Below are 23832 nucleotides of genomic sequence, written 5' to 3'. Positions count from 1 at the left end.
TCTTTTCTATAGGAGGGAGAGAGGGAAAAAAAACCTTCAAGAAGAGAAGGGTATTATTGTTTTAATCCTCTTACCCGCAGTCATTTTAAAACAGGGTGTTTTGGAGCCTGAAATGGCGTCTCGTCTCCCAATCCCATCCTAAATCCTCCTGGGCTGGGAGAGAATCTAAAGGGAAGGAGCTGGCATCTATTAGCAATCTCTCTAAAGGCTTTAAACTGCTCTTTCTGCTGCGAAGGCATGGCAAAGCTGAAAAGCAAACACAACCACCGCTCCAGTTAGTGAGCTCTGCCAGATAACCAGCCCGGCCACTGGACGGGAAGGTACCTGCGAAAATCCCGCAGAGAAAGAGAAAGAAAGAAAGAAAAGGAAAAGCTGCGTTTCCTCTTTTTACATCCCGAAAAAAAAAAAATATTTCGGGGGGAGAGTATAAAAAAAAGGTAAAAAGCGGGGGGATGCATTAGCTGGTCGTTCCCTCTCCGCTGAAGCCCCGTGGCCTCCCCTCCTCTCCCGCTTTCCCTCCCTCTGCCTTCCCTGTCCCCCGCACTGGCAGAGCCGCCCCCGTGCTCCCGCCTGCCGGAGCGGAGCGGAGCGGAGCTCTCCCGACGGGGCGGGCTGCGGACCCGCCGCCCCCCGCTCCTCTGGGCTCCTTCCATTATTCCTCATTTTCTCTCTGTATGCCGTGTCCGTGTATCCCCCCACCCCGTTTTAAAGAGCAGCCGAGGGGTGCAGCAGGGACAGCGAGGGGGCCAGGAGGAGGGTGGGGGGTCGCGGCGACTCTGTAATTAACGCTGGGAGATTATCCCCCCCCCCAGCACCACCACACAGGGGCCATCGGGGCAGAGGGAAACTTCAGGGTCTGCTCCAGAGTGGTGCTAAGCAGGGGGGGGGGGGGGGGGGCTTGGCTTCCCTTCCCTATGCCTTACGGACCCCATCACCCCCCCCGGCCCTGGGTCCAGCCCTCCTCCCTCCACCGGCATCCCATCCGCTCCCAGGGATTTAATTAGGCGTTTACACCTCGGCTTGGAGTAAATGACTGGTAAGAAGTGTTGGGGGGGGGATGGGGGGGGGGGGGGATGTATCAGCAGCTCCGTTTTGATTGACAGGGTGGAGGACCATTGAAAATCTTGCTGGGTAGCTCCCGGGTCGCTATGAAGCTCCTTTTAAAAATCCTTCTTCAATGCAGCCTCCCGGTAGATGGCAGCTCCGCCGGGCGCGGAGGCAGCGCGCAGGCAGCGCGGGCGGATGGAGTAGGGCGGGACGGGGCGCAGCGCCGCGCCCGCTCCCCGCGCTCCCACGCGTGTCACCGCTCCCACGGCGGGCGGAGAGGCTGCGCCGCCGCCCCAGGTAAGAACCCCCCACAGCCCCGGGCAGCGCGGCTCCGGGTGGGTTGGGGATGCGGGGGGAAATAAGAAGAGTTTGGGGCTTGTTCGCGAGGAGGGGGAAAACCTCTCCGTGGGGGACTCCGCGCCCGGCGGAGGAGCCGCTGGCAGGGATGCGCGCTCCGCGGAGGAGGGGAAGCCCAGCCCGGGCTCCAGCGCAAATCCTATCTGCTCCTGTCCCCCTTTTTTGCTTTATTTAGAGTGTACTATGCTTTCTCACAAAAAAAAAAAAAGGCAAAACCCTAACTACCAGCCCAGGGCCTCGCTCACACGAAACGCGGCGTGGGCTGGGGCCGTGGGCCCGCTCCGGTGTGAGTTCGGGCAGCTGGCGGGGCAGAGCGGCGTGCAAGCCGGCTCAGGGGAAGGTGGGGGACGCGCATCCCTCCGTCTGCCGGGCTCCGAGGGGGGGAGAGCGCAACTTTCCCCCCATTTACATAATGGGGTTTTAATAAGCGGCGCAGCCCGGTGAGAGCTCGCCGGGGGCAGAAACCAGCCTGAGCGGGGCCGGGAGAGCGGGGGAGGCCGGGCCACGGCCCCGCTGGGCGGGCGGCTCTGTCTGGGGCTGGGTTCTTTCTTCTGACGCGGCTGGAAGTTGAGTGCGGAAGGGACGGCAAGAGAGGGCAAGGCTCCGGCAGCGCTAGGAAACCTTTCTAGGGCAAATCACACCCCCACGCCACCCCTTTGCGAGGTTAGACGGCAAAAGGGACGGGGACCCGCCTGCAAGGAGCTGGGGGGCCGGTCTGTGCCGCCCCCCCTTCCCTGCTCTCACTTTAAGAGGTATATAAATCCCGGACCTGCGCTGTCAGGCTCGCTTGACAAATTAAGGGCTTCGCAGTCGAAACCTATTTACACCTCCATTATAGGGCTAACCAAATGGGGATCAGCATGCATATTTTTACCGCAAGAGCTCTCATACATCTCCGCCAGAGTCGCCCCTCGGGCCACGGGATAACAGATAGGGAAGGGGGGGAGGCTCCGCCGCAGCCAGCACTTGAGCGGAAAGAAGTCCGTGTCCGCGCTCGGTGCCGGCTGCCCGGGGCACCGGGGACCTGTCCCCCTTGCAGGGGACAAGGAGAGGGCGAGGGTGACTTCCCCGGGAGGAGGTTCCCGCCTTGGGGGGGACGCACGGGCTCCTCTAGCCCAAAGCAAGGCCCGCGGGGAAGTTTCCCTCCGAGGGAGATGGGGTTTGACTGCGAGACCTGCCGTGGCTGCCCCCCCCCCCCCTTTTTTTTTTTTTTAATTTTTTTAGGCAGAAGGGGCAAGAAACGTCCCGCACGGAGCCCTCCGGTCCCCGCGGCTGGCGGCTTTCCCCGGCTGCTCTTCTCCTTTATTTCTAGGCGCGGACCTCGGCCGGCGGGGGGGGCAGGGGGCAGCGCGTCCCGGGCCGAGACCCTGGTGTCCCCGAGGGTCGCCTCGGCGAGCCCGGCAGCAGAAAGGAGGGCGGGGGCAACCCCCCCCGTTTCCCGGTGGGATGCGCGCACCGAGCGCTGCCCCATCCCTTTCGAAACGAAACGCGGGCGGAGCGAAGCGGCACCAAAACCTGGGACCCGGGGAAGGGCTCGGCCCAAAATCCCCGTCCTCGGGGCTGGGGGGAGGGCCCTGCGGGGCTCCCGCCGCTCCAGCCGGCCGGGCTCCGGCTGTCCCCCGCGCTCCGGCTCGGCTTCCAGCGCCGGGGAAAAAGAAATCTCCCCCCTCCGCCCCCTCCCGTCCCCTCCGGCGGCCCCCTCCAGTTCCACTTGGTTAGCTCAAGTTTTCCATGTAAATGACAGTAATAAATATCTAATCATGTCCCGCAGCTATCGGCGGCTCGCCGAGCAGCCGGCATTAATGAGACATCCAGGGGAAGTGGGGGAAAGGAGAGAAAAAAAAAAAAAATTGAAAAGGAAGAAGGAAAGTTTTTCTGCTCTCCCCAAAGCGGTTTCTAAAAGCGGGGCCCGGCCGCCCTGGCGAGGGGATGCAGGGGGCTGGGGGGCGCGGACCCGCCGCGTCCTCCGGAGCGATCGCACCTGTGGGTCGCGCTCGGGTTCAAACCCGTCGGCTTTCATTAACCCCCTCCCCAAAACCACAGCAATCCCCCTCGGGAGGGGGGGAGCAGGCAAGCGGCGGGCCCGGTCGCATCCCCGACCCGGGGGCTGCCCTCCCGAAAGCCCCGCGGAGCTGCGTGTGCCCATCCCCGCCGTGATTCCCAAACAATTAATGGGGCTGCAAAGAGCTTTTAATGCTGATGGGGGGGCTAAGGTTGAAATTAAACCATGAGAGTTGGATTTGTTCGCCTAACGCTAAACAAATGGAGTGATTACCTTCTTTCCAAACGCATCAGTCATACTACATTAAGTAGCAGAGAGCTAATTATCCCAATTAGGAGGCTGATTTATAATTAATGGCTTGGACCAAGTGATAATTGGATGTTAATGGATAACAGTTTTGTCTGAAGTAGCCTCCCGCTTCCCCAAAGGCAGGGCTGGAGGGTTTTTTTTTCTCTCTCCCTCTCCTCTCACCTCTGCACGGAGCACAAAGCAAATGAGGAGCGAAATCGGCTCTTAGCTGGCTCGGTGGGGACCGTCCTCCGGCCGGGGCGGGGGCCGGGAGGTCCCGGGGCCGGAGGGGCCGCCGGCCGCTTCCCAGCCCGGCCGGGGTTCAGCGAAGTCGGCTGCGGGGGTAACCCCCAGCACCCCTTTCCCCAGCTTTTCCAGCAATCCCTGCTGCTGTTTTCCTCCCCCCTCTGAGTTTCCAAACCGTGGACAGCTGACCCGAAGCGACCGGGTTGTCCCACATACCTGGGTTCCTCGCCCACCCGTGGGGCGTGAGCTGTGTCCTCGATGGGGGGAAAAAGCTGAGCCCCAAGGGGTGCTCCAGTGCAGAAGAGGCTGTTCCCCTGCCCTGCCTGTCCTAGGGAGAGCAGGATGAGGCTCACCTTGAGGAGGAGACGTTTTACATCCTCCCTGGTCCATGTTCCCTGGGCTGCTCAGGGCAGTGGGGGGCACTGGGTGAATCTGCAGTTTCTCACTGCTCTGTGTTTCTCTTAATTGCATCTCAGAACTGGCACTTTGACTGTTGAGCTTTTCCTTGCCGTGCTTGCTTTTCACCCATGAGTAAGTCGATACAGGTCAATCCCGGTTCCTCATTTGCCCCAGCCAGAGACACTTGGACCTACAACCCTTTGGCTTTCAGATCATGTTTCTAAGTTCAGTTTCTCTGTTCTAACTAAGAAACATAAGGGCAGACAATTCCTGAAAGGGTAAGAGTGACTTCAGCTCTGAGCTACCCCATGACCGATGAGAGGTTGTATTAAATTACACCAATGTACTCAATGCAAAACTATGTCCAAAATCATACCGTCAGTACACAGAAAGCCAATTTAGATTGGCTTTCCAGCTTTCCCTGCTAATTTAAAGAGACCTTGATGTCTAAGCGGGACATTCTCCTTGGGCTCACGCACATATTAGCAGGCTCCTGCAGTGATTTTATTGCCATCTCCGAAGACGCAGCTCTGTTTCACAGAGCTGGTGCAGATGTTGCTTCTCCTGAGTGCCGGGATCACTACCTGCATCAAAGAAACAGAGCCAGAGGAGCTTCCCACAGGTCAGAGAGAAGGGCAGGTTGGCCAGGCAAGTTTTCCACAATATAGTCGTAGAGGGAGGGTGACTGCAGTGGGTTTTGTTCCCAGTGTCTTTATCCTTTAAAAGAATGCTTTGCTGAGAAAGAGGGGAATCGGATTAAAAGAAGCCAGAGTGAACAGAGTTTCTGTCCCCTCTGCCATTATCACAACCAGCCCTGCCAAAACAAAGGTGCTGCAGAGAAGGTCCAGGACCAAGCTCTTCTGATGTGGCTACCTACTGGTTTTGCTGGTGAAGGTATGGGTAAGCCTTTTAGCTAGAGGTAGTCCATGTTTTCTAAGATATCAGTTATTCTTTCAGTGATTTTTCAGGGGCATCTCAAAATTCATCTCACCAAGTTGGAAATGCTTCTGCTGAGGCACTGACGAATGTCAGTCAGGTCTGAACCCTTTCAAAAGGTTCAGTGCTGATTTCCACAGCTCATGTGCAAGCAGAAATGTTTATAGCTGCCTTGCTTCATTTGGCAAAAACACAGAAGTAGGGAAAATGCTGAAGAACATGGATTCAATAAAGCCCAAATTTTCCAGTGTTATGCAGCTACTGATAAACTAACCGACTTTGGGGCAACATTCATCAAAATACGCTTGTTGCAAAGAGGGTGGAGAATTCTGAAATGCAGCTAAATATCCAGGAATTAATTCATGGTCCCCAGGGGTTAGCCAAACCTCTGGTTTTTTTCTGCCAGTCTGTTCCAGTCCAAAAGCTACTGAAATTGAATTTTTTTTCCCTTTTGACTTCACAAGGTTTTGCATTGGGCCCTTTATGATTTCTAAAGCATGTCTGGTACTGATACAGCTCCTAGGAAGGAGAGGGGCTTCGAGGGAGGGCCGGGAGCAGGGCTGGGACCGGGAGGAACCAGCAGGTCTCCAAATGATGGCCAACAGGTGTTTACAGCGAGGAGTTGTGGGTGGACCACAATACAAATGTGGTTCCTTCCTGGTACCTGCTGGCACAACTCTTTTAGGACCAATTGCAGCCTCTGTGTGTCCTGAGCAAACATTGATTTGAAAAATGCTGCTTTAAACTGTCCAGATGCTAAAACTTAAAGTACGTGGTGTGTGTGTGGGGGTCGTGCTTGAACTCCACTAGGATTCTCCAAAAAAGCAAACCAGTTGGGCTGGGGGAGGCTAGCTGATGGATCTCAGGGGGTAGAAAATGCTCCTGCCAAGGGAGCTGCAGAAACCCCATGTCTTCAGCCGTCTGACACCAACCGTACCGAGCGCCGGGGGGAGCGAGCAGGCAGCAGCTCTGCACGCTCTTGGCGTGCGTTAGCCCAAGCTGGGTAGACGTGCCTCTGCCGAAGGACTGCACATCTCCCCGCAAAACCCAGCGGGGTTCTTTAGCTGTTCTGCCTGTTTTACAGCACGCAGCTCTCTAAAGCTCAGATCACCTGCTGGTGGCCAAAATATATTGCTTACCTTGGCAACTGCGCTTGATTCGGTGCATGGATCCAAATGCTTACGGGAAAGGAAGCATTGCATGCACCCGCAGTGCTCCCCAGCCCCTGACGCCTCTGCTGCGAACTCCAGTTTGTGGCCCTGTTTTAAGGTAGCACAAGTCTTCCCCCCATTGTAAAAGCCATTGAACTCAAATAGCTTTTTTTTTTAGTGGTAGGAAGAAAATTGGTGTTATCACTTGTAAAGAAGGAAAAATTAAAACTTCTGGTTTATTCTTTTAAGGTATTAAAAGTGCCCCACAATTGCATGGCTTGCTGCAGCTGCCTTCCAGGATTTGTTTTTCTTTTCTTTTTGACTAGGGTAGGACTCGTCTCTCACTTTGCCTTATAGCTGATCTTAGTCTGAGCAGAAGCAATTGCCACCGTGTGTTTTGTAACTGTAATTTTGAGTGCCATAAGCACCATCTGCAGGGGCAGACCCAGGGTCCAGCTGTACTTGCAGAAACATCTTGGGTTCAGGCTCTCAGCTTCTGTATCCTTCAAAATTTGCTTGTTCTTCAGATCTCTCCAAAATCAGCTTCAAGCAAAATTGCACTTGGTGTCACAGCCTTGCAGCTCTTCAGCTAGCCAACTGAAACAGCACCTAGAAAAGTCACTTTGTGCCAGCCAGGTTAAACTCCAACGATGCGGCACAAACCGCTGCATTTCACAAAGACGCGTTGCGCTCTCCTCCTCTTGTGCGTATATAACTGCTCTCAGTTTAACACCCAACTTACATTTACTTGATGAATAGTGATGGTGGGTGGAGAAATTGCCCTCTCTCCATGCCTCATCCCAGTTGCTGCCCTTGGAGCCCAGCATCTCGGCTGAGGCATCGCACTGGGAGCGCCCGGAGCGAGCACGCGTTCCAGCTGGCAGCACCTGAGAGCAGCAGGGAGAGGAACTGGGAATGTCTTTAACTGCCTCAGCAAATCTTTCCAAAGCTTATCTGTCAGAGCTGTCTTCTGCCAGCGCCTCCTGCAGTGACTGACCTCTCTCGTTAGGGCTCAGGGCTAGATTGTAAGATCAGTGTCGCGGTTGTGGTGCTCAGGACAGACAGAGGTCCTGGTCACTAAATGTCGCAGGCTTAAAAATATATTTCGACACAGAGCTGTAGATCCTTGTCTTGTTAACGAGACCATGGCATGGGTAAAATCCTCCAGGATATTGCTCCATCTTCCAGGAACAGCGGAGATTCCTGAACCCCCACCAGCAGCCCCAAGGAGCTGCCTTCAAGCCAGTCAGTTTGCTCCTGCAAGTGATCTGCACTCAAATACGCCACAGGCAAAACTGTTTTGGGGGCAGAGAGCAAGCAGTGAGCCCTCCCTCATGCTGCCAGCAGCCCTGAAGAAGGGCAGAGTTTGGGAAGGCTGGTCCTCTCCCATAGTCCAGTTTGGAAAATTCCCTTTGCCAGCCTTAACGCAAATGAAATGATGCTGCTCAAGCAAAGCCATTTTCGCAAAAGTGAGAGGAAGGGCTGAGCCAGACAGACCGCGTGCAAATACAACTAAGCCAGAAACATGCATGTTTTGGAAGGGGTGAAAGTTTGGTTTTGGTTGTGTTTGTTTTGTTTTCAAATAAACAGCCAGGTTAAACGCTTTAAGCTGTTTGTGAATTTAGTAGTTTGATTGCCCAGCGCTGTAAGGTTACTCTGAGCCCTGAAGCCAGGGCCAGTCTGGAGGCAGAGATGCCATCAGGTCTCGAGACGTTAGAAGAGACGGGCAGCGCAGGTCCGCGAGAGCCTGGCTGCAGCGGGATGCTGCTGCGTTTCACGTCCGAGAACGTGAAGCGTGTGGCAGCGATGCTGGCAGAGCCGGGGCTGTAGGTACTCACGCTCCTTGGGGTCGGTCTGGGCTGCAGAGTTCAGTTTCCGTTGCGATATTAATCGTGAGAAATCTAAAATGCATGCTTTTTTTTGCTGTTAACTGAGCTGGAAGCAGAATGAGATCCTGAAACTAGAGCCAAAGTGATGTTCATATTAAGAACTTTTCTTATTTACTCAGGAAAATGTTTCTGCTTCAATATAGATTACAAGAGCTTTTACTGAGGGTTGAGTGCTGCTCCGAAGGGGAGAAGGGAGGTGCATTTATACTGATTTGATCCGTAAGCACTGATTGTCACGCGTAAATTATGGCAAGCAAGAGATTCAGCACCACAGTGACGTTTAGTGATCCCAGTCCTGGCTCTACACTGCAAATCGCTGGGCTCCAAGCCTTAAAACTTACGCCTGGCTCAAAAGCAGAGACTTTGAGGGTGTCTTTATTTTATTTTATTTCAGACCTTGCGAGCCTGCCCTTTGAAGCATGCCTCCGCAAACAGAGGCGCTGGAAAATCTTTTGCCGGGAACTGTCTAATCAATCACTCGGTTCTGTTATCTGGGGCTTTGGGGGGGGGGAGGAAATGATTTCACAAAAGCCTTAAATAAAAATCACAGCAACTGATGAGAGTTACCTCTGTCAGCCAAGGCCTGTTATCTCAGCCGCTTGCAACCTGGTGTCTGAGTTTGTAGAGCCCTGCAATAAAACTTCCCCATCTCAGCAGGATGCTCTGAGGCTTGTTTCATAAAACTCGCAAACCCTCTCACATCCTATTGTGCTTCTGCTACAAATAAATGAGCATTACGAATACAGTTGCTGCGCTCTTCAGCAACACAGCCCTGACAGAGGCAATTATTTGACAAGGCCTACCCAAAAACTGTGACGCTGTCCCTAACTGGAAGTATTTCCAAATTTCAGCTGCTAGCAAACCTCCTGGTGTTAAGAAAGAGATCTTTTTCGTTTATACTAGGGTCAGTAGTAGTAGCTGAACGTGAGCTGCAAGAATTGGTGTAATCGGTCAGGTTTTGCTTTCGGTGGGTTGCGACTTGTTCAACTAGACCAGGTCTAATTAAGATCTCGTTCTGCACTAAGAAATTAACTGCATTTAAATCCAGGGATTTACAGAGGTGTAAAACTATTGCAGGAAGATCAGAAATGGGGAACCTTGATTTTTTTTTTTTTTTTGAGAGCTGTTCTCAATTCCTTTATTTCCGTTATAAGAAAAGTCCTTTGGAAGCCTGTTTTTATGGTGCATGTTGCTCTCGGACTTTGATGTTTGAATGAGAAAATATGATGTGTTGCAGTATTTCAAATTATTTATATTTCATCCACTACAAAGGTGAGATTGTTTCCTTAGACATTCAGCAATCTCACATGAGGAACAAAACTGATTTATAACAGGCTGGTTATTATCTTATGTGATTTTGGACCTTTATATATCTTAAAGATTTAGGGATATAAAGAAAAAAAGATTGAAGAAAACCTCTTGCAAGGATCATTTATTCAGAACCCCCCAGGTATGTAATTCATTTAGTACCAAATACATCTAAACCCGATGTCTGTATATAGTGTGAGCCTATTTTCCTAGACTGTCAGATAAGCAGAGACAGAGATTCATCATTTATCTTGCTGATTTAAAGTGTTTCTGAATAAGGACTCAAAGCATAAAATCATAAGCAGAACAGATGGGGGGGGGGGGTATTTTGTTGTGATTTTATTTTCGATGATGTTTATTGCCAGCAGTAATAAGCGGGATGTTGTTAGCACAAACCATTTGCTGTTATTCCCCGTTAGTGATGAACAACGGGTTCCTGTGCTTTGCATAAACACGAGTAGCGATCTGTACCGCGCGAGCAGGCACTCGGGCTGGAGGACTGCAACTTTTCTTTTTACCTGACAGGGCTGCTCCTATTTTTTTTCTGTCACCTGCAGGACCCCGAACACCAGACAAGAGCACCAGACTTTTCTTTTGTGATTTTTTTTTTTTTTTTTCCCCCTGGTGCTTTTCCCATGTTCAAGCTGTGTCTTGCATCAGGGTGCAGACCCGAGGCGGTGCTGAGCTCTTCCAAACTTCAAATGCATCTCTGGCGAATCTCTCCTCATCAGTAATGAACTATGGTGTTGAAATTCACTCCTACCAATGAGTTGCTGAAGTCCAGATGTAACTTTTTTAGTACAGCTTATTTCCCACATAAAGGTGCCCTCATACACCACCCCCCCCCCCCCCCCCAACTCTCCCAGTTTCTGGACAGATTTAATTAAATTATAACACCCCACAGTGCCCACCAGTCAAAAGCATGCTCTGGTATCCTCTTCTTGACTTCTCTAGGAAAAATTTAGTCTTTTTAACTCATAGGTTTTATAACCCCATTCTTTATGATGGCACCTGAGCATCTGGTGTAGGTCAATGAATTTAGTCTCAGTACTTTTTTACATTTGGGATGACCCAGTATTCGGAGGGACCAACTGAAGGGAAAAGAGAAAATGATCCAAAGCCCCTGCAAAGTTTTGAGTCCTACATCCAGCTTCAAACTCATCTCACCCAACGGTGTTTGCTAGAGAAGGGCAAATGTCTTTTCCGACGTGTTTTTTTACTTCTACCTGGGAAAACTGGCCAGAATAAGCTATTGAAGAAAATTCCTCCATCTTGACTCAGTTTAGATTTGGGGGAAAAGGAGGTATGTTACTCCAGAATTACTCCACTTGAGCAAAACCACTGTCTTGGTTTAAAATTCCTTTCTTCCACAGCAGCGTTGGCACAGGGAGCCAACGAGCCAGGTCACACGAGCTCTGTGGCCAGCACAAGTGACATCTGAGTTTGCAGGTTGCAGGGATCGATAAGTTTTTCCCCTAATGAGTTTTGTCAGTTCTGTGTGTTTGTCTAAAGGCCTTGTGTGTGGCTGGCAGCTGAAGCCAGGTACAGACTGAAGGCGTTTTGATGGGGGGAGTAAGGGGCTGAAATGAGCAGAGGAGCAAGTAGAAAATGTCCCTGATCCCAAATTCTTGGGTGCAGTTAATACAGTTCCAGGGTGGGTTTTATGGCTTTATCTTTTTTTTCCCCCCGATAGAAGGGAAAATACGGATGTTTTGTTACAAGGTACTTCTCAGAAAACTTCAATATTTAATTTTTAAAAGATATTTTATTGTTCCCAGATCTGTTTAAATTCTGTACATATACAAACACAAGCCGCTAGGAACAGGAGTTTTCATCTAGCGAGGAAATGTGTGGTTCTCTCCTCTTCGCATCTTGTCTCAGGACAGAATTATGTGCCTGGATACAAAATTAGTTACCAGTTAAATAGGGAAACTTGAAGCCTTTTACAAAAGTTGAGAAGCCAAAGCTGACAATATTAAAGTCCAGGGCCAAATTTCCCCTGTATGCTATGCTGTTAAGCGATGTACAATAAATTGCACTGCTCTTGTGCTATATGACTTTATGGGAGCCCGAGGTTTTCAAGGCTAGCGTTGGGAAGGGGTGGATGGGAGCCACACTGCGGCTGGAGCAATGCAGCTCTGCTCCGGGATAACGGCATTCCCGTTCCTGGCTGATAAATGTGCAAATTGTTTTGCATCAGATTGAACAGCAGCCGCTGAATTAAGAGTGGTCTGCTCTCTGGATTAGTCTGGCATGGGCAGAGACCTACATTGCCTGGCCTCTAAGCAATGCAGAGGATGGAGACACCTGGGGTTCTCATAGCCGGCAGCAGTTAAAGCTAAGAGGAACCCCTGGTTGTCTCTGTGAGGCTGGATCCTGGCAGGACACAGCCCCCACAGCCTGAGGGGTCTGCAGGCTTGGGAAGAAAAATGGGCACAGCATCTATGGGACTTCCATGGTGAAAACTTAAGTGAGAGGTAAAAACCATAGGAGAGTTCTTGGGACTGAGGTAGTAATACCAGGATTGCAAAGGCAGAAGGAGCGGGAACCCCAGCAGGGTCCTGCACAGGGCATGGTGTGGAGACCTCCCAGCCTGGTGCTGCGAAACGTGGGTAGCTGGGAGAGAGCAAGTCTTCTGATGCCGGGGATGGGAGAGTCACCGATGTGGCCCTGAGGGGCCGTGCAGAAGGAAACCACCCGTCCCAGGAGGTACCAGCCCCGGGCACTGCACGGAGGCATCCATGCCCCTGTGCTAGCAAACCCAGGCTAGCCTCACCTATAGAGAGATCTTCCTCTCACCTGTTGTTTTCCTGTACCTTCCCTCAGCTCCATCTCCTTTCTCTGCCGCTCCCAACTCTTCAACAATCTCTGATGCCCCGAATCGGGGTGAGGCATCCCCTTTCTTTCAGGATGGACCCTATGTTACCCTCCCAGCTGTAGCGACAACTGTACCCTTTCACAAAGCAGGAGCTCAAACTTTGCTCTCATCCTCCTCCCAGCTGTGGCTGTTCCTGATGTCCCCCAGCCACCCAGAGACATAAAAGATGCATTTGCAGATTTTGAAAATTAAAACCATCTATACAGCCAGTGGGGAGGGATCAGCTTGTTTGGTTGCTTAATGAAATATAAAGATTATTTTAACCAGTGTAAGCACTATTCGACAGCTTGTGAAACACAGTGGTGGCTTGATGAATGGCTTTCTCCATTAAAAAAAATTGCTGCATGATGTCTTTTAAATATTTAATTTATTGGGGTTGGAGTGTGCTCGGAGCTGACAGTTAAACAGGAGCTGTTTGCGGTCTCAGTTAACTTTGCTTATTAGGCTGAACAGTCTCGCTCAGTAAATGCAAGATATCTCCCTTTCCCTCATTTTTTATACGGAATCTGGGATGATACATCTGCTGCACAAGTGGGTAGGAAGTTCTGCCTGTTGTCCGCACGGCAGCACACCAGGCAGTTATCACTAAAGCTGTGACGGGTATCGACTCCCGTCCTGAGTCCATCGTTATTGTCCCCTGCTTTTTATTTTCTTTATTTTTTTTATTTGATGCACTTTCTTCTAGGCCACCCAGAAGAGTTTGTTCAGACACACATGTACACACAAAAGCATCTTTTAACAATCAAATAAACTGAAATCTTCCTGGAGCAAGTGTTTCGGTGGAAACACTGGGCTCCAGACACAACATCGTTGGCAGTGTCCTCGGAAGGCTTTATGGTATGGGAAAATTCCCCTCCTCTCCCTCTGCATTTTTCCCTTAATGTGCCAGCTTGGTACACAACCAACAGCATGCAAGGGGATTAGAAAAGAAACAGGCATTTCTGTGAGTTGGGAGTCGAAGGCGCTTGGCCTCCCACGTATCTCCTGGCAAGGCTGAGCCCTGGTGTGGATTCTCCAGTGTCTATTAAGGATGGAGGTCTGGCAGCAGCCCAGGGCAGTTAATAGGTTCTGTGTCCTCAAATGGTTTTCATGAAACACGCAGGAACTTAATAAGCTTTGAGACCTCCACCCCGCTGGCCAAAGCGGTGAAACCAGCCAGCCGGTTCACAAGTCAGGGGGTGGGGAGGAAGGAGGCAAAACGAAGACGCAAACCTCTGTTTCCCCGCTTGCATCAGCCAGAAACACCAGTCCTGCTCTTGGACCGCGGAAGCGAAGCAGTGAGTGACTCTCCAGCCGGCTCTGGCGATCTCGCTGCCGATGGGGACCGGCTGAGCGCTGCCGCCCGCTGAGCTGGCTCGGTGCGCGCTGAGCGCTGCTCTGCCGCGGGCTGGGGTGGGAGGATGCTCTTCGGAAACAAACCGCGCCGAGGACGGGGTGAGGCTGCTCCACAGATTCTGCTGGAATCACCCAGGGTAGCGTCCGGGTCGGGAACCTGCATGTCCTCCCCGGGTGCTGGGAGATGTCCTCTGTGGCCACGTCAATGGCTTGTGTCACTGGGACGCGCTTCTGTGCCTTAGCGTGTGCCTCCAACAGCAAAGCTGTGCAGTCCAGCAAAGCAACATCCCTGCTGGAATTTTGCTGTGTACCCATTGTGGGGAAAATACAAATACCAAAAATCTGTTGGCATGTGAAGTCCCTCACTTTGATCAGAGATCAAATGTTAATGATCAATGTTAACATTGCTTAGGTCTTCCTTAAGCTCAGTTAGAGCAGAGCTATGGCATTCTTGGGTTTAGGTCAGCATCTGAACCCAAAATATCCATTTTCACAGTGGTTCAGCTTAGAATAGCGTTGGCTTTCTCTCAAGGATGTGGCTGGCATTTCGCAGAGCGAGGTGGGGTGTGGGTCCCTTCCAACTTGAGATATTCTATGATGCTATGTAGGTGCTGGATAGCCACCAAGCTTTTTTTTTCAGTCTAAATCTAAAGAATAATTCGGGATTGAATCCAGAGTGGGCGAGCAGGGAGACACAAAGCAGATGAAAGTGGCATTAGGGTGTGTATCAGATCTTCGTGGTGCAACAACACCTGGATCTGTCGCCCTCCAGCAGTGCTCTTGGCACTGAAGTGATGTGGTGGCAGAGCAGAAGGGACTCAGGGAAACAGGAATGAGGCTGAGTGCTAGATTCCCAAATTACTGGTTTGTAATTACTGCAGCCTCCTTGAGAAGACAATCCCAAAGGCAGCACTCACACTCATGACACAAAATCCCTCAGTCAGAAAAAACCCATCCCAGAGCAATGAGGACCATCCCTGAGCTAGCAGGGTGTTTGACCAAACTCCAGCGGCATGGCTTCCCTCCTCCGTTCCTGGGCACCATGACAGAGAGGTGCTTGCGAGGGCGAAGCCAGAAGATGCCCCAGGTCGTTGCTAGACCCTACAACACAGAATTCAGCTGCTTTTCCCAGGAACTGCAGCTTGGCCTCTGGATGTTAAACAAAGTCACTCCATGTTTGCTTCTTACATCAAGGTGGTTTGGGAGAGAATGGGAATTCAGAGCAGGGGGCGTAGTGGGACCAACTCGTTTCCATCCCTCCCTCTTCACCGAGAGTCTGTCCTCCACGGTATAAACCCTCTACAGGCAAAAATGAAGGTCTTTCCTCAGTACAGAAAAAACAACAGATAATTTTTCATCCAAATTTTTGCTGTTCAATACATCAGGTTTCTCCTAAAATCATGGGAGTTGAACCACCTCCCTCCAGTGATCAAAACTGTTTTCTAAGAGTTTTCCTAGATAACGTGTCTGCTTTCCTTAATTTAGTCCAGCTGGACCTCTTTCTCTGAGTGGTCTGACTTCTCTGACTTTCCAGATGATGACTTGCTTATGTAAATGGTGTTTTTAAAATTTTCTTTTGTGGCAAATGTTTCACAACTTCCTTTCCGATGTCTTACAAACTACAGAAATGGCATCCTGGAGGCCCCCAGTCATTTATAACATGGATGAATGAAGCATCACTCAGCTTTTGAGATCAATATTAGCTCAGTTTTACAGATGGTCTGTAAGGCAAAACAGCTTGAAGTTTCATGCAGAGCCCACAGTAGAAAAAAAGCCATTAGTTCTTTGAAATAATTTCCTTGCTATTGAGCTATGAAATGTCAGTATTTATTGCAAACCTTAATTCTCTCTTTAGCCATAACATTTTTGGTCCTATTACACTACAGATTTACTTTTTTACACCACTTTTTTTTTTTTTTCTTTTTTCTGTATCATTTGTGTTTTGTTAAGAAGAACCTTAAGAAAAATGAATGGAAATAAATTACGCACGAGTGGGTTCAGATAAGGAAGATTATTTGACATTATAGCAATGGGATTATGGAACAGCCCACTGTAGGCAATGACAGGGACAAAATCCCAGCTAGTTCTGGGATAGAGCTAGGTTGGTTCATTAGAAGTAACAATAATATGAAATATTTTATTATGGTATGTAAAAAAACTCCTTTCTCATCTTTTGTTCAGCATATCGTGAGTGGGGTATAGTCAGATGCTGATCTTTAAGCTTGCAAGCCAGACTGGTGTCACTGGTGCTTTAGGTCTACAGGAGGTACTTTGATTCCTGTCCCAGCACCTGTTGGAGCTGGGAGGTTGGAAGTGAGCCTGGCACGCGGCAGCTTAAGTTTGAGCTCAGCATTTCCAAAGCTCTGCTGAGACACCAGGACGCTGGAATAGCACGTTCCTAAGCACCTCTTTCCTCCGGCTGCTGTTTTTCAGGTTTATGTCGCCATGCAGCACTATGGAGTGAACGGTTACTCCCTCCACGCCATGAATTCACTGAGCGCCATGTACAACCTCCACCAGCAGGCAGCTCAGCAAGCCCAGCATGCCCCCGACTACAGGCCCTCGGTGCATGCCCTCACCCTGGCAGAGAGACTGGCTGGTAAGAACAACTCATGGCTTTTGCTGTTCCCTGGGAAAAAAAAAAAAACTTGTTGCTTGCACTGAGTGAAACTCTTCTTCGGGAGTTGGCGTGTGACATAGCCAACTGGCATGGTGTGCTCCTGAATACTAGCCATGTGGCCAAGCTCTGCAGGTGACACATGCCCTCCGGTGTTTGCTGCCAGCGGGCCACTGCACCTTGCTGTAGGCTGGCCTCCGAAGGCTGGGGAGCCCGGAGGCAAGAAGGGACGCAGCCCGACTATATGGGATTGAAAACAGAGAATTAAAAAGACACTGGAATATGTTTTAACAATTGAAGAAAAAATAGCAGAAAATTTTACTTTCTCATTAGTAAATAACAGCACAATGAATATGAGCACGCAGTGAATTGGGTTCCCCCACTGAGGGGCCCAGGACTTGCATCCCCTAACAGCCATCTCCTGCCATCCGAGGCCATAGCTTGATCTTCCATGTTGCCCCTTCTTGCAACTATTTTCCATTTCTTGTCCTACCAAATACTCTTTCTCTCTGGAAAACAATCTTCATTTGGATCTTCTTTGGGTCTCACCTTGACCTATTTCTTCCTGGGGTTCCTAGACTTTGGTTTGGGTGACGCTTTCTTGCAGGTCCTGCTGGCTCCCTCTTTGTTGAATTTGTATTTTGCCTTCCATAAAAGAGCTTTTTTAGGCTCAAAGAAAGTCACGTATGACTTTACCCAGAGAGTGTTATTTACACAATATTGTTGATGGTGGGACAGTGGGACAGGAGCTGCTGCTCCAGAGCATCTGATCTGCTTTTCTGCGTTCAGCCACGAGTGTAACAGCACTACATCGATGCTGTCATTAGAAGGAAGTGCAAAGTCCAGACAGTATTTTATGATTTGGTAGAGGGAATTGTTCAAAAAATAATTGATGGAGACCTGAGAATATTTGGTATGGTAGGGTAAATATATCTGCTCTACATTTCAGCCTACCACAAAAACCCCAGATCTGGCTGAGATCATCAAAGGCTACTGCAATGCAAATGGTCAACAGCTGCAACATCACGGTTTTGGTCAGGGCTTGGATGCAGTGTGGTAGAGCAGACCTGACAACCAGTATACTGAAGCTAAAGCAAAAAGTTACCATAGATGTGATTCTAGAGACCTTCCCAGAAAGGAATGATCTTCCCTGCCTCTCTGAAAATTACACATCTGCTTGAAGATAGCTTTCTACTTGTCTGATATTAAAGGAAAAAAAAATGTGGAGTGATTCCTTCCAGCCTAAAGTAGGTGAAAAAAATTATCTACTCAGACAACTTTAGTGGGCTAAATTTAAGAGACATGGGCTTAAGCCAAAATATGGATGCAGAAGTTTCAGGATGGTCCTCCTAGGTGCGTAGTCCATGAAGGCATGGTGGTAAAGGTCTTGGACTCTTTGGATCAGTGGACCACAGCTGACTCTCAAATCTTCATGCCAGCAATGTTCCCTTATCCAGCTGCTAGTAGTGATCTCCTTAACATGGTTCCTCAGACCACTCACTGTGGCCTGTGGGATCTCTGGGAGGCCATAGGGCAGAGCTGGGAGTCGCTGTCCTCATCAAAAAAGAACCGAAGTGGGATCAAGGAGACCTGGACTCTAATCCTGGCTCTACTGCTGGGCTGCAGTGATGACAGGTGGGCACTTTCCTTGTCCTGGTCGTCCATCCCCTCCTTCCCTCACCCTTTCACCGTGTAGGTGGTCAGACAGGAGCAGATGGTCCTGAACTCTGCAATATGCCTTGCAGACCTTGGGTCTCAAGCTGCCCCTTTCCTAGATGCAAGGATGTCTTGAAAGATTTTTGTGATCACCTGTATTTTTACAGTAGAGCATGGAGGACTTAATGTCTTTGACCCTAACTAGGGTAAAAGCAGAGTGAGATTAAAAAAAAAAAGAATAGAAAAGCTATTATCATATTCTTGACCAGGAGATTCAATTGGTTTTCTGACCTCTTATCTTTAAAATTAATAACTCACCTGGAAGACTTTCCAAACCAAATCCCACGGTCCCCTTGTCTGCTTATCATTGGCGGGGTAGGCATTACATACCTACGAGCTGGTTCCTTTGCAGTTGCTTCACATTCTGTTACTTCTGAATATCTTTCAGTGCAGGTTATAGATCTCATTTGCCTTCCAGGGACAGTCAGAATAAAGCAGCACAAAAGCAAATGACCTTAAGTCAGAAAACAGAGGTTTCTGATTGTAACTGCAAAGCCTCACCTGCAATTTATATTCTCCTTCTTGCACAAAGCCTGAAAACATAGTTAAAACATTAAAATAATTGCCGGTTGGCTCTTGTTGGAGTGGCCAAACTTAATGCATGAGCTGCCGCCTCTGGGGAGCTGGTAGGTCTAACCTCTACTCTAGAAATTCAGGAATATTCCAGCCTGCAGGTAGGGTGTTTAACCAGTGTCCTTTCTCCTGATTTCTTGTACTTGAAACACAAATGTTAGCTTTGTATAACGTTTTGGGCTAGCTTCAATTTCTTGTCCTGGAACATCCTTTCTCCTTGCCTGCCTGCACTGCGAGCTGTGTCTGAGTGCGTCAAGGACGGTCTCTTTGCCCCCAAAGTGGCAGCTATTACCAGCATTTTAACTCCCCGAGGAGCTCCGATACCTTGAACACAAAAGTCTCTTGTATGCAACCAACACTATATTGTATTTGGCCGAAGACCTTTCGCCTGATCACGTCTTTTCCAGGTTGCCAAAACCACGCAGCTTTGGCAATTGCCCAGAAAGGCGCTGCAAATGCTGACCTAGAATGAAACAGCTGGAAGTTTGGAAGAGGAATGCTTGAGCAGTGCAAAGCTGATTTGCTACGCTCATTAGTCAACATATTTGGAACCTGGCTGTGTGGTTCTGGAGCTGCCCTAACAGCAGGTTTTGTTTTATTGTTTACTTTCACGCCACAATGCTCTTGAAAAAAGCACAAATAAACAGCAGCAAGAGCTTTCATCTGGCTCTGCGCACTGATAATGCCGACTTTTCTCCTTGTTAGTTGTTTTCTAGTGTGTTGATTCCTCCCTTGTACTGGAAGTCACATTCTTAACTGAATTAAAAATGATACCAGACACGGCTCTTTCTGCATTTCCTCTTTGAGAGCAACCTCTCGCCAGACTATTTCATTCCAATGCTGTAGCACAGCATGTCCCAACTTGCATAATAAAGGGTTTTTTTTTTTCATTTTAAAGTAACTTATTTTCATTGATTTAAGATCTTTCTACTCCCACTAGCTATTGTGCAATAATAATGCCTCTGGTAAAATAATAAGCTCTTTACTGTTGGCCTCAGATTTTACCCAGTCTGAATTTCTTCTCTGCCCTCAATTTTGCAAGCACAGTTTGCAAAGTCAGACCTTCTGAGTAGCTCCTCTACTGAGAAGAACTCAGCACATGAGCTCTGGGCTTGCAATCAGTGGGGCTGGGCTTGATTCCTGGCTGGTGTTTCCACCCCAGATGCTGGAGAGTGTCCGCGCTCAGTAAAGCATGTGCTTTCAAGCTAAACACACAAAAGCACATGAGCTTAAGTGCTTTCCTGAACTGGAGCCCAGAACAGCTCTCCAATATCATGCCTTGAAGACTACAGTGAGCTACATATGAGACACTAAAGAAGTGCCAGCTCAGCCTGGTTTCTGGGAAGGTGCATGTCTTCTAATGCAGCTGCGGCCAACAAAACGAGCTCGAGGCAGCTGCGACGGAGCTGCACGGACTCTTCCCACTGATCAGCACAGCGCATGGTGGCAGCGTTGAAGCCTACAGAAGCTCTGCCCTGGGCTGCAAGGAGAACATGACACGTAACGTTGGGCCTCTCTCCTGGTTACTACAGTGAATCTCCCCACCCTGTTTTTAATTGTGTTTCTTAATGAAAGAGGCTTATGCCACAGTGGGGTCTGGGCATCTGCGTGTCCTGCCCCACTGATGTTGGGGCAGATTGGCTTATTTGAACCAAACGTAGCATTGGAGTCTCAACAGTTTCCACAGCTGTCATAGAAAGAGGTTCCCTCTCCAGAACAGGCTTTCTAGTCAGAGGTTTTATCCCCTCGGACACCTCAATTAACCAGCAAAACGCATGTATGTGTTTTATTAGATCTAGACCATGAAAAAAACATTTTGTAGGTTCATCTGATGTTAGCAAGTGCTTTATTCGACTGTCAGCATACAAATTCCAATAATTAAATTGGCCACTTTTCTTGTCTTCCAACGGCTGTACATTTCAAGACATCATTTTGGAGGCACGTTATGGATCCCAGCACCGCAAACAAAGGCGAAGTCGCACAGCCTTCACCGCCCAACAGCTGGAGGCGCTGGAGAAGACCTTCCAGAAGACTCACTACCCAGATGTGGTGATGAGAGAGCGGCTGGCTATGTGCACAAACCTACCTGAAGCCAGAGTCCAGGTACTGACATTTTGTGGTTTTGTGAGTGGGGATGTTTAAAAGAATATAGTGGAGTTCCCAGAGGGTTGACAGCTCCCTTAACCTTTCAAGATTCTTCCAGTGTAACCAAAGATTTTGGGGCAGTAAAGTTGTCAAAAGTGGTGGTGGGGGGATAAAATCATCCGAAGTCACACATCTGCTAAAGAAATTCTTAATCCACATGCACATTTTTTAAATTTAGGATTGTCTGAAGTGTACACTGGTTTTCATTTGCTCTTTCACGTTTCTTTGGGGGAAATTTTACAAACATCAACAGAAGTCTACTTATTTATTTATTTGCAAGGCTCTTCTGGCTTTCGCAGAAGAGCAGAAACCCAAGTAATTCCAGCTGCTCTTTTCCACCAGTGTCACTATTTGTAACATCTCAGGCCAAGGCTTGGTTTTGGTTTTGTTTTTTTTTTTTTAGTTTCAACTAGCGCAACGTGCTTCATAACCTGCTGGTGGGGAGGTTGTTGTATTGCTGAGCTTTAAAAGACTAAATAGCAAGTTCTTCAGTGTGAACTGGATAAGTGGTAGAAAAAAATAGTTCTTGTATATAAATGTCAAGGCATTTTGATCTTCAGAATTTTTGTTTCCTCATCTAACTAACCAAACAACACCAACAAGATTTGCAGTGATATTTCTTCCAATCCCTGTTTACTGATTTAGGTTAAAAAACATGGATTCTCTCGTCCTTCCATAAATTCGGTTCCCAGATAACAGCTTATGCCTGTAATGACTTATTTTGAGTGTTGCTGCCATAGTTTTGGTACACTTATAACTGAACGGTTTGAGAAACTAACAGAGCACTGTACTGTAAGCCAATGTAATGTCACCACACTCAGCTGTAAGATATTCTGGTTGGACACAACTGCCTGACCAATTTAGGGAAAAAAGAAAAAAAAAAACCAAACCAAACAAAAAACCAGAAAACAACACCAGTGGAGTGGTTTAAAGAGTCAACATAAAGGCTGGACATTTTTTGAAATATATTTGTTTTGCTATTTGTAGAAGCACTGAAAACAGGTAGAACTCTGAGATCCAACAAAGTGGAATGACATTTGGGCACAGTGGGTTTGCAGTACCTCATTACTTGGGGTTCCCCTGAAGCTCCCAGGCTGAACGATGCTGAATTTGGCACTAAGCAGGATTTTCACCAGTTTTCCCCCTTGCTGTTTGTGGCATTGAAGGTTTGGTTCAAGAACCGGAGAGCCAAATTCCGGAAGAAGCAGCGTAGCCTGCAGAAGGAGCAGCTGCAGAAGCAGAAGGACTGTGAAGGGAGCCACAGTGAGGGAAAGACAGACCCACCTATGCTGGAGACCCAGGCCACCACCCTGGACACCGAGAAGGTCCAGAGCCTCCCGAGCGAGGTAGGCACGGACCTCAACCTAACCCTGTCGGAGCAGTCGGCCAGCGAGTCAGCGCCTGAGGACCAGACGGACAGAGAGGAGGAGTTTAAGAGCACCTTGGATGAGGCTAAAGTGGACAAGAGCCCTGGTGTGGACAGCAAGGCTTTGAACTGCAAGAGAGCGAGCCCAAAAGCAGGTGAGGGGCAGCGTCTTGATGGGGGTTGGTGTCAGGACCTGGCATTTCCAAGGGGGATGCTGGTGGTTGGGTATAGTCCCTTATTCCCTATGGCGTAGGTGCTTGCAGGTAGGCTGCCCAGACTTGTCTTCTTGTCCCCAGCACTAAACTAGACCCACAGAGGGCACGATGTCTATTGCAGCAGGAGCACAGAAAGAGCAAAGACCTTCTGCTCGGGTTAGAGCTTGGGGAGAACCGTGCCCAGTGGCAGCAGGAAAGCCATAGCAAAGAAGTCAGCCCTATTTCTATGCTCTAAGATGCTAAGTATGGAATAGACACATGGTTAGCTCTCCTGAGCTAACACAACCCCTCTCGTTTGCCCTCCTGATGCAAGAGAGAAGCTCATGCTGCAGTCTGAACCCTACTGGGGTGCAGATCAGCACCTGCATCCAGCCTGTAGAAATAACCCCCATCCCCTCTGTCTCCTGCTACAGAGTCCCCTATCAGCGCGACTGTGACGCCTTCATCCAGCAGTGGCCTGGCTCAGACTCACTCCTACTCCTCCTCGCCCCTGAGCCTCTTCCGCCTGCAGGAGCAATTCCGCCAGCACATGGCGGCCACCAACAACTTGGTCCATTACTCCTCTTTCGAAATGGGGACACCATCTGCCATGCCCTACTTGGGCATGAACGTCAACATGGCACCACTGAGCTCCCTGCACTGTCAGTCGTATTACCAGTCGCTCTCCCACGCTCAGCAGGTCTGGTCCTCACCCATCCTGCAGGCCTCCAGCTCCCTTCCAAGCCTGAACAGTAAAACGACAAGTATTGAGAACCTAAGGCTCCGGGCAAAGCAGCACGCAGCGTCCCTTGGGCTTGACACCCTACCCAACTGACTGCCAGATGAGCTACCATTGCCTGGCGGTAGATGCACCAGAGGCTGGCACTAGATGTGTCACTCCTTGAACCCTCACCCACCCTCATCTCTTCCTGGACTAAGGTGCTCCCTTTCAGGGAAAACTTTGCCTTTATTAACGTCTTATTAGCACCATGATTGCATCAGACATTGCTACTGGCCTGGTCTCCGCTAAATATTTAAGGAGGAAGGGGGAGAGCATGGATGTTTAGACAGATGAACTGTCCTCTGGACTGCCATGAGTTAAGCCTGTAACGTTCAGGAGAAGCCCCTTTTCCTCATCCCCGCGATAACGTGCCAACTGTGTTATATACACCTTTTTTTGTTGTTGTTGCGTTCTTTGGGAAAAGAAAGAGTCCTGCTTTGTCTTGTATATAGTTTATAATGTTGACAGCACCCATCACCCGTGTGTTACTGTCAGTGTTACAGAACTGTGACCTCTTTTGCTTTTATTCCCCCTTCCTTCTCAATTTTAGTAGCTAGTATCAAAGTTACAAATCCGCCATCCTCCTGACCTCAGCTCGTAGCTA

At 49.3% G+C, this 23832-nt stretch overlaps 1 protein-coding gene across 1 annotated transcript; it reads left to right on the top strand.

The window, feature by feature from the left end:
- The first annotated feature begins 1177 nt into the window (after positions 1 to 1177).
- DMBX1 (diencephalon/mesencephalon homeobox 1) lies at positions 1178 to 23282 on the top strand. The gene is given in 6 exon segments (XM_075509271.1): positions 1178 to 1288; positions 1291 to 1344; positions 16270 to 16435; positions 20667 to 20845; positions 22054 to 22408; positions 22882 to 23282. Coding segments are annotated over 6 exon segments (1266 nt in total).
- The last annotated feature ends 550 nt before the right edge of the window (positions 23283 to 23832 follow it).

This window comes from Mycteria americana, chromosome 7, assembly GCF_035582795.1.
Source record: "Mycteria americana isolate JAX WOST 10 ecotype Jacksonville Zoo and Gardens chromosome 7, USCA_MyAme_1.0, whole genome shotgun sequence".
Taxonomy (NCBI): Eukaryota; Metazoa; Chordata; class Aves; order Ciconiiformes; family Ciconiidae; genus Mycteria; species Mycteria americana.
Note: the sequence above shows the minus strand (reverse complement) of the source record. Positions and strands in the feature narration are given on the sequence as shown.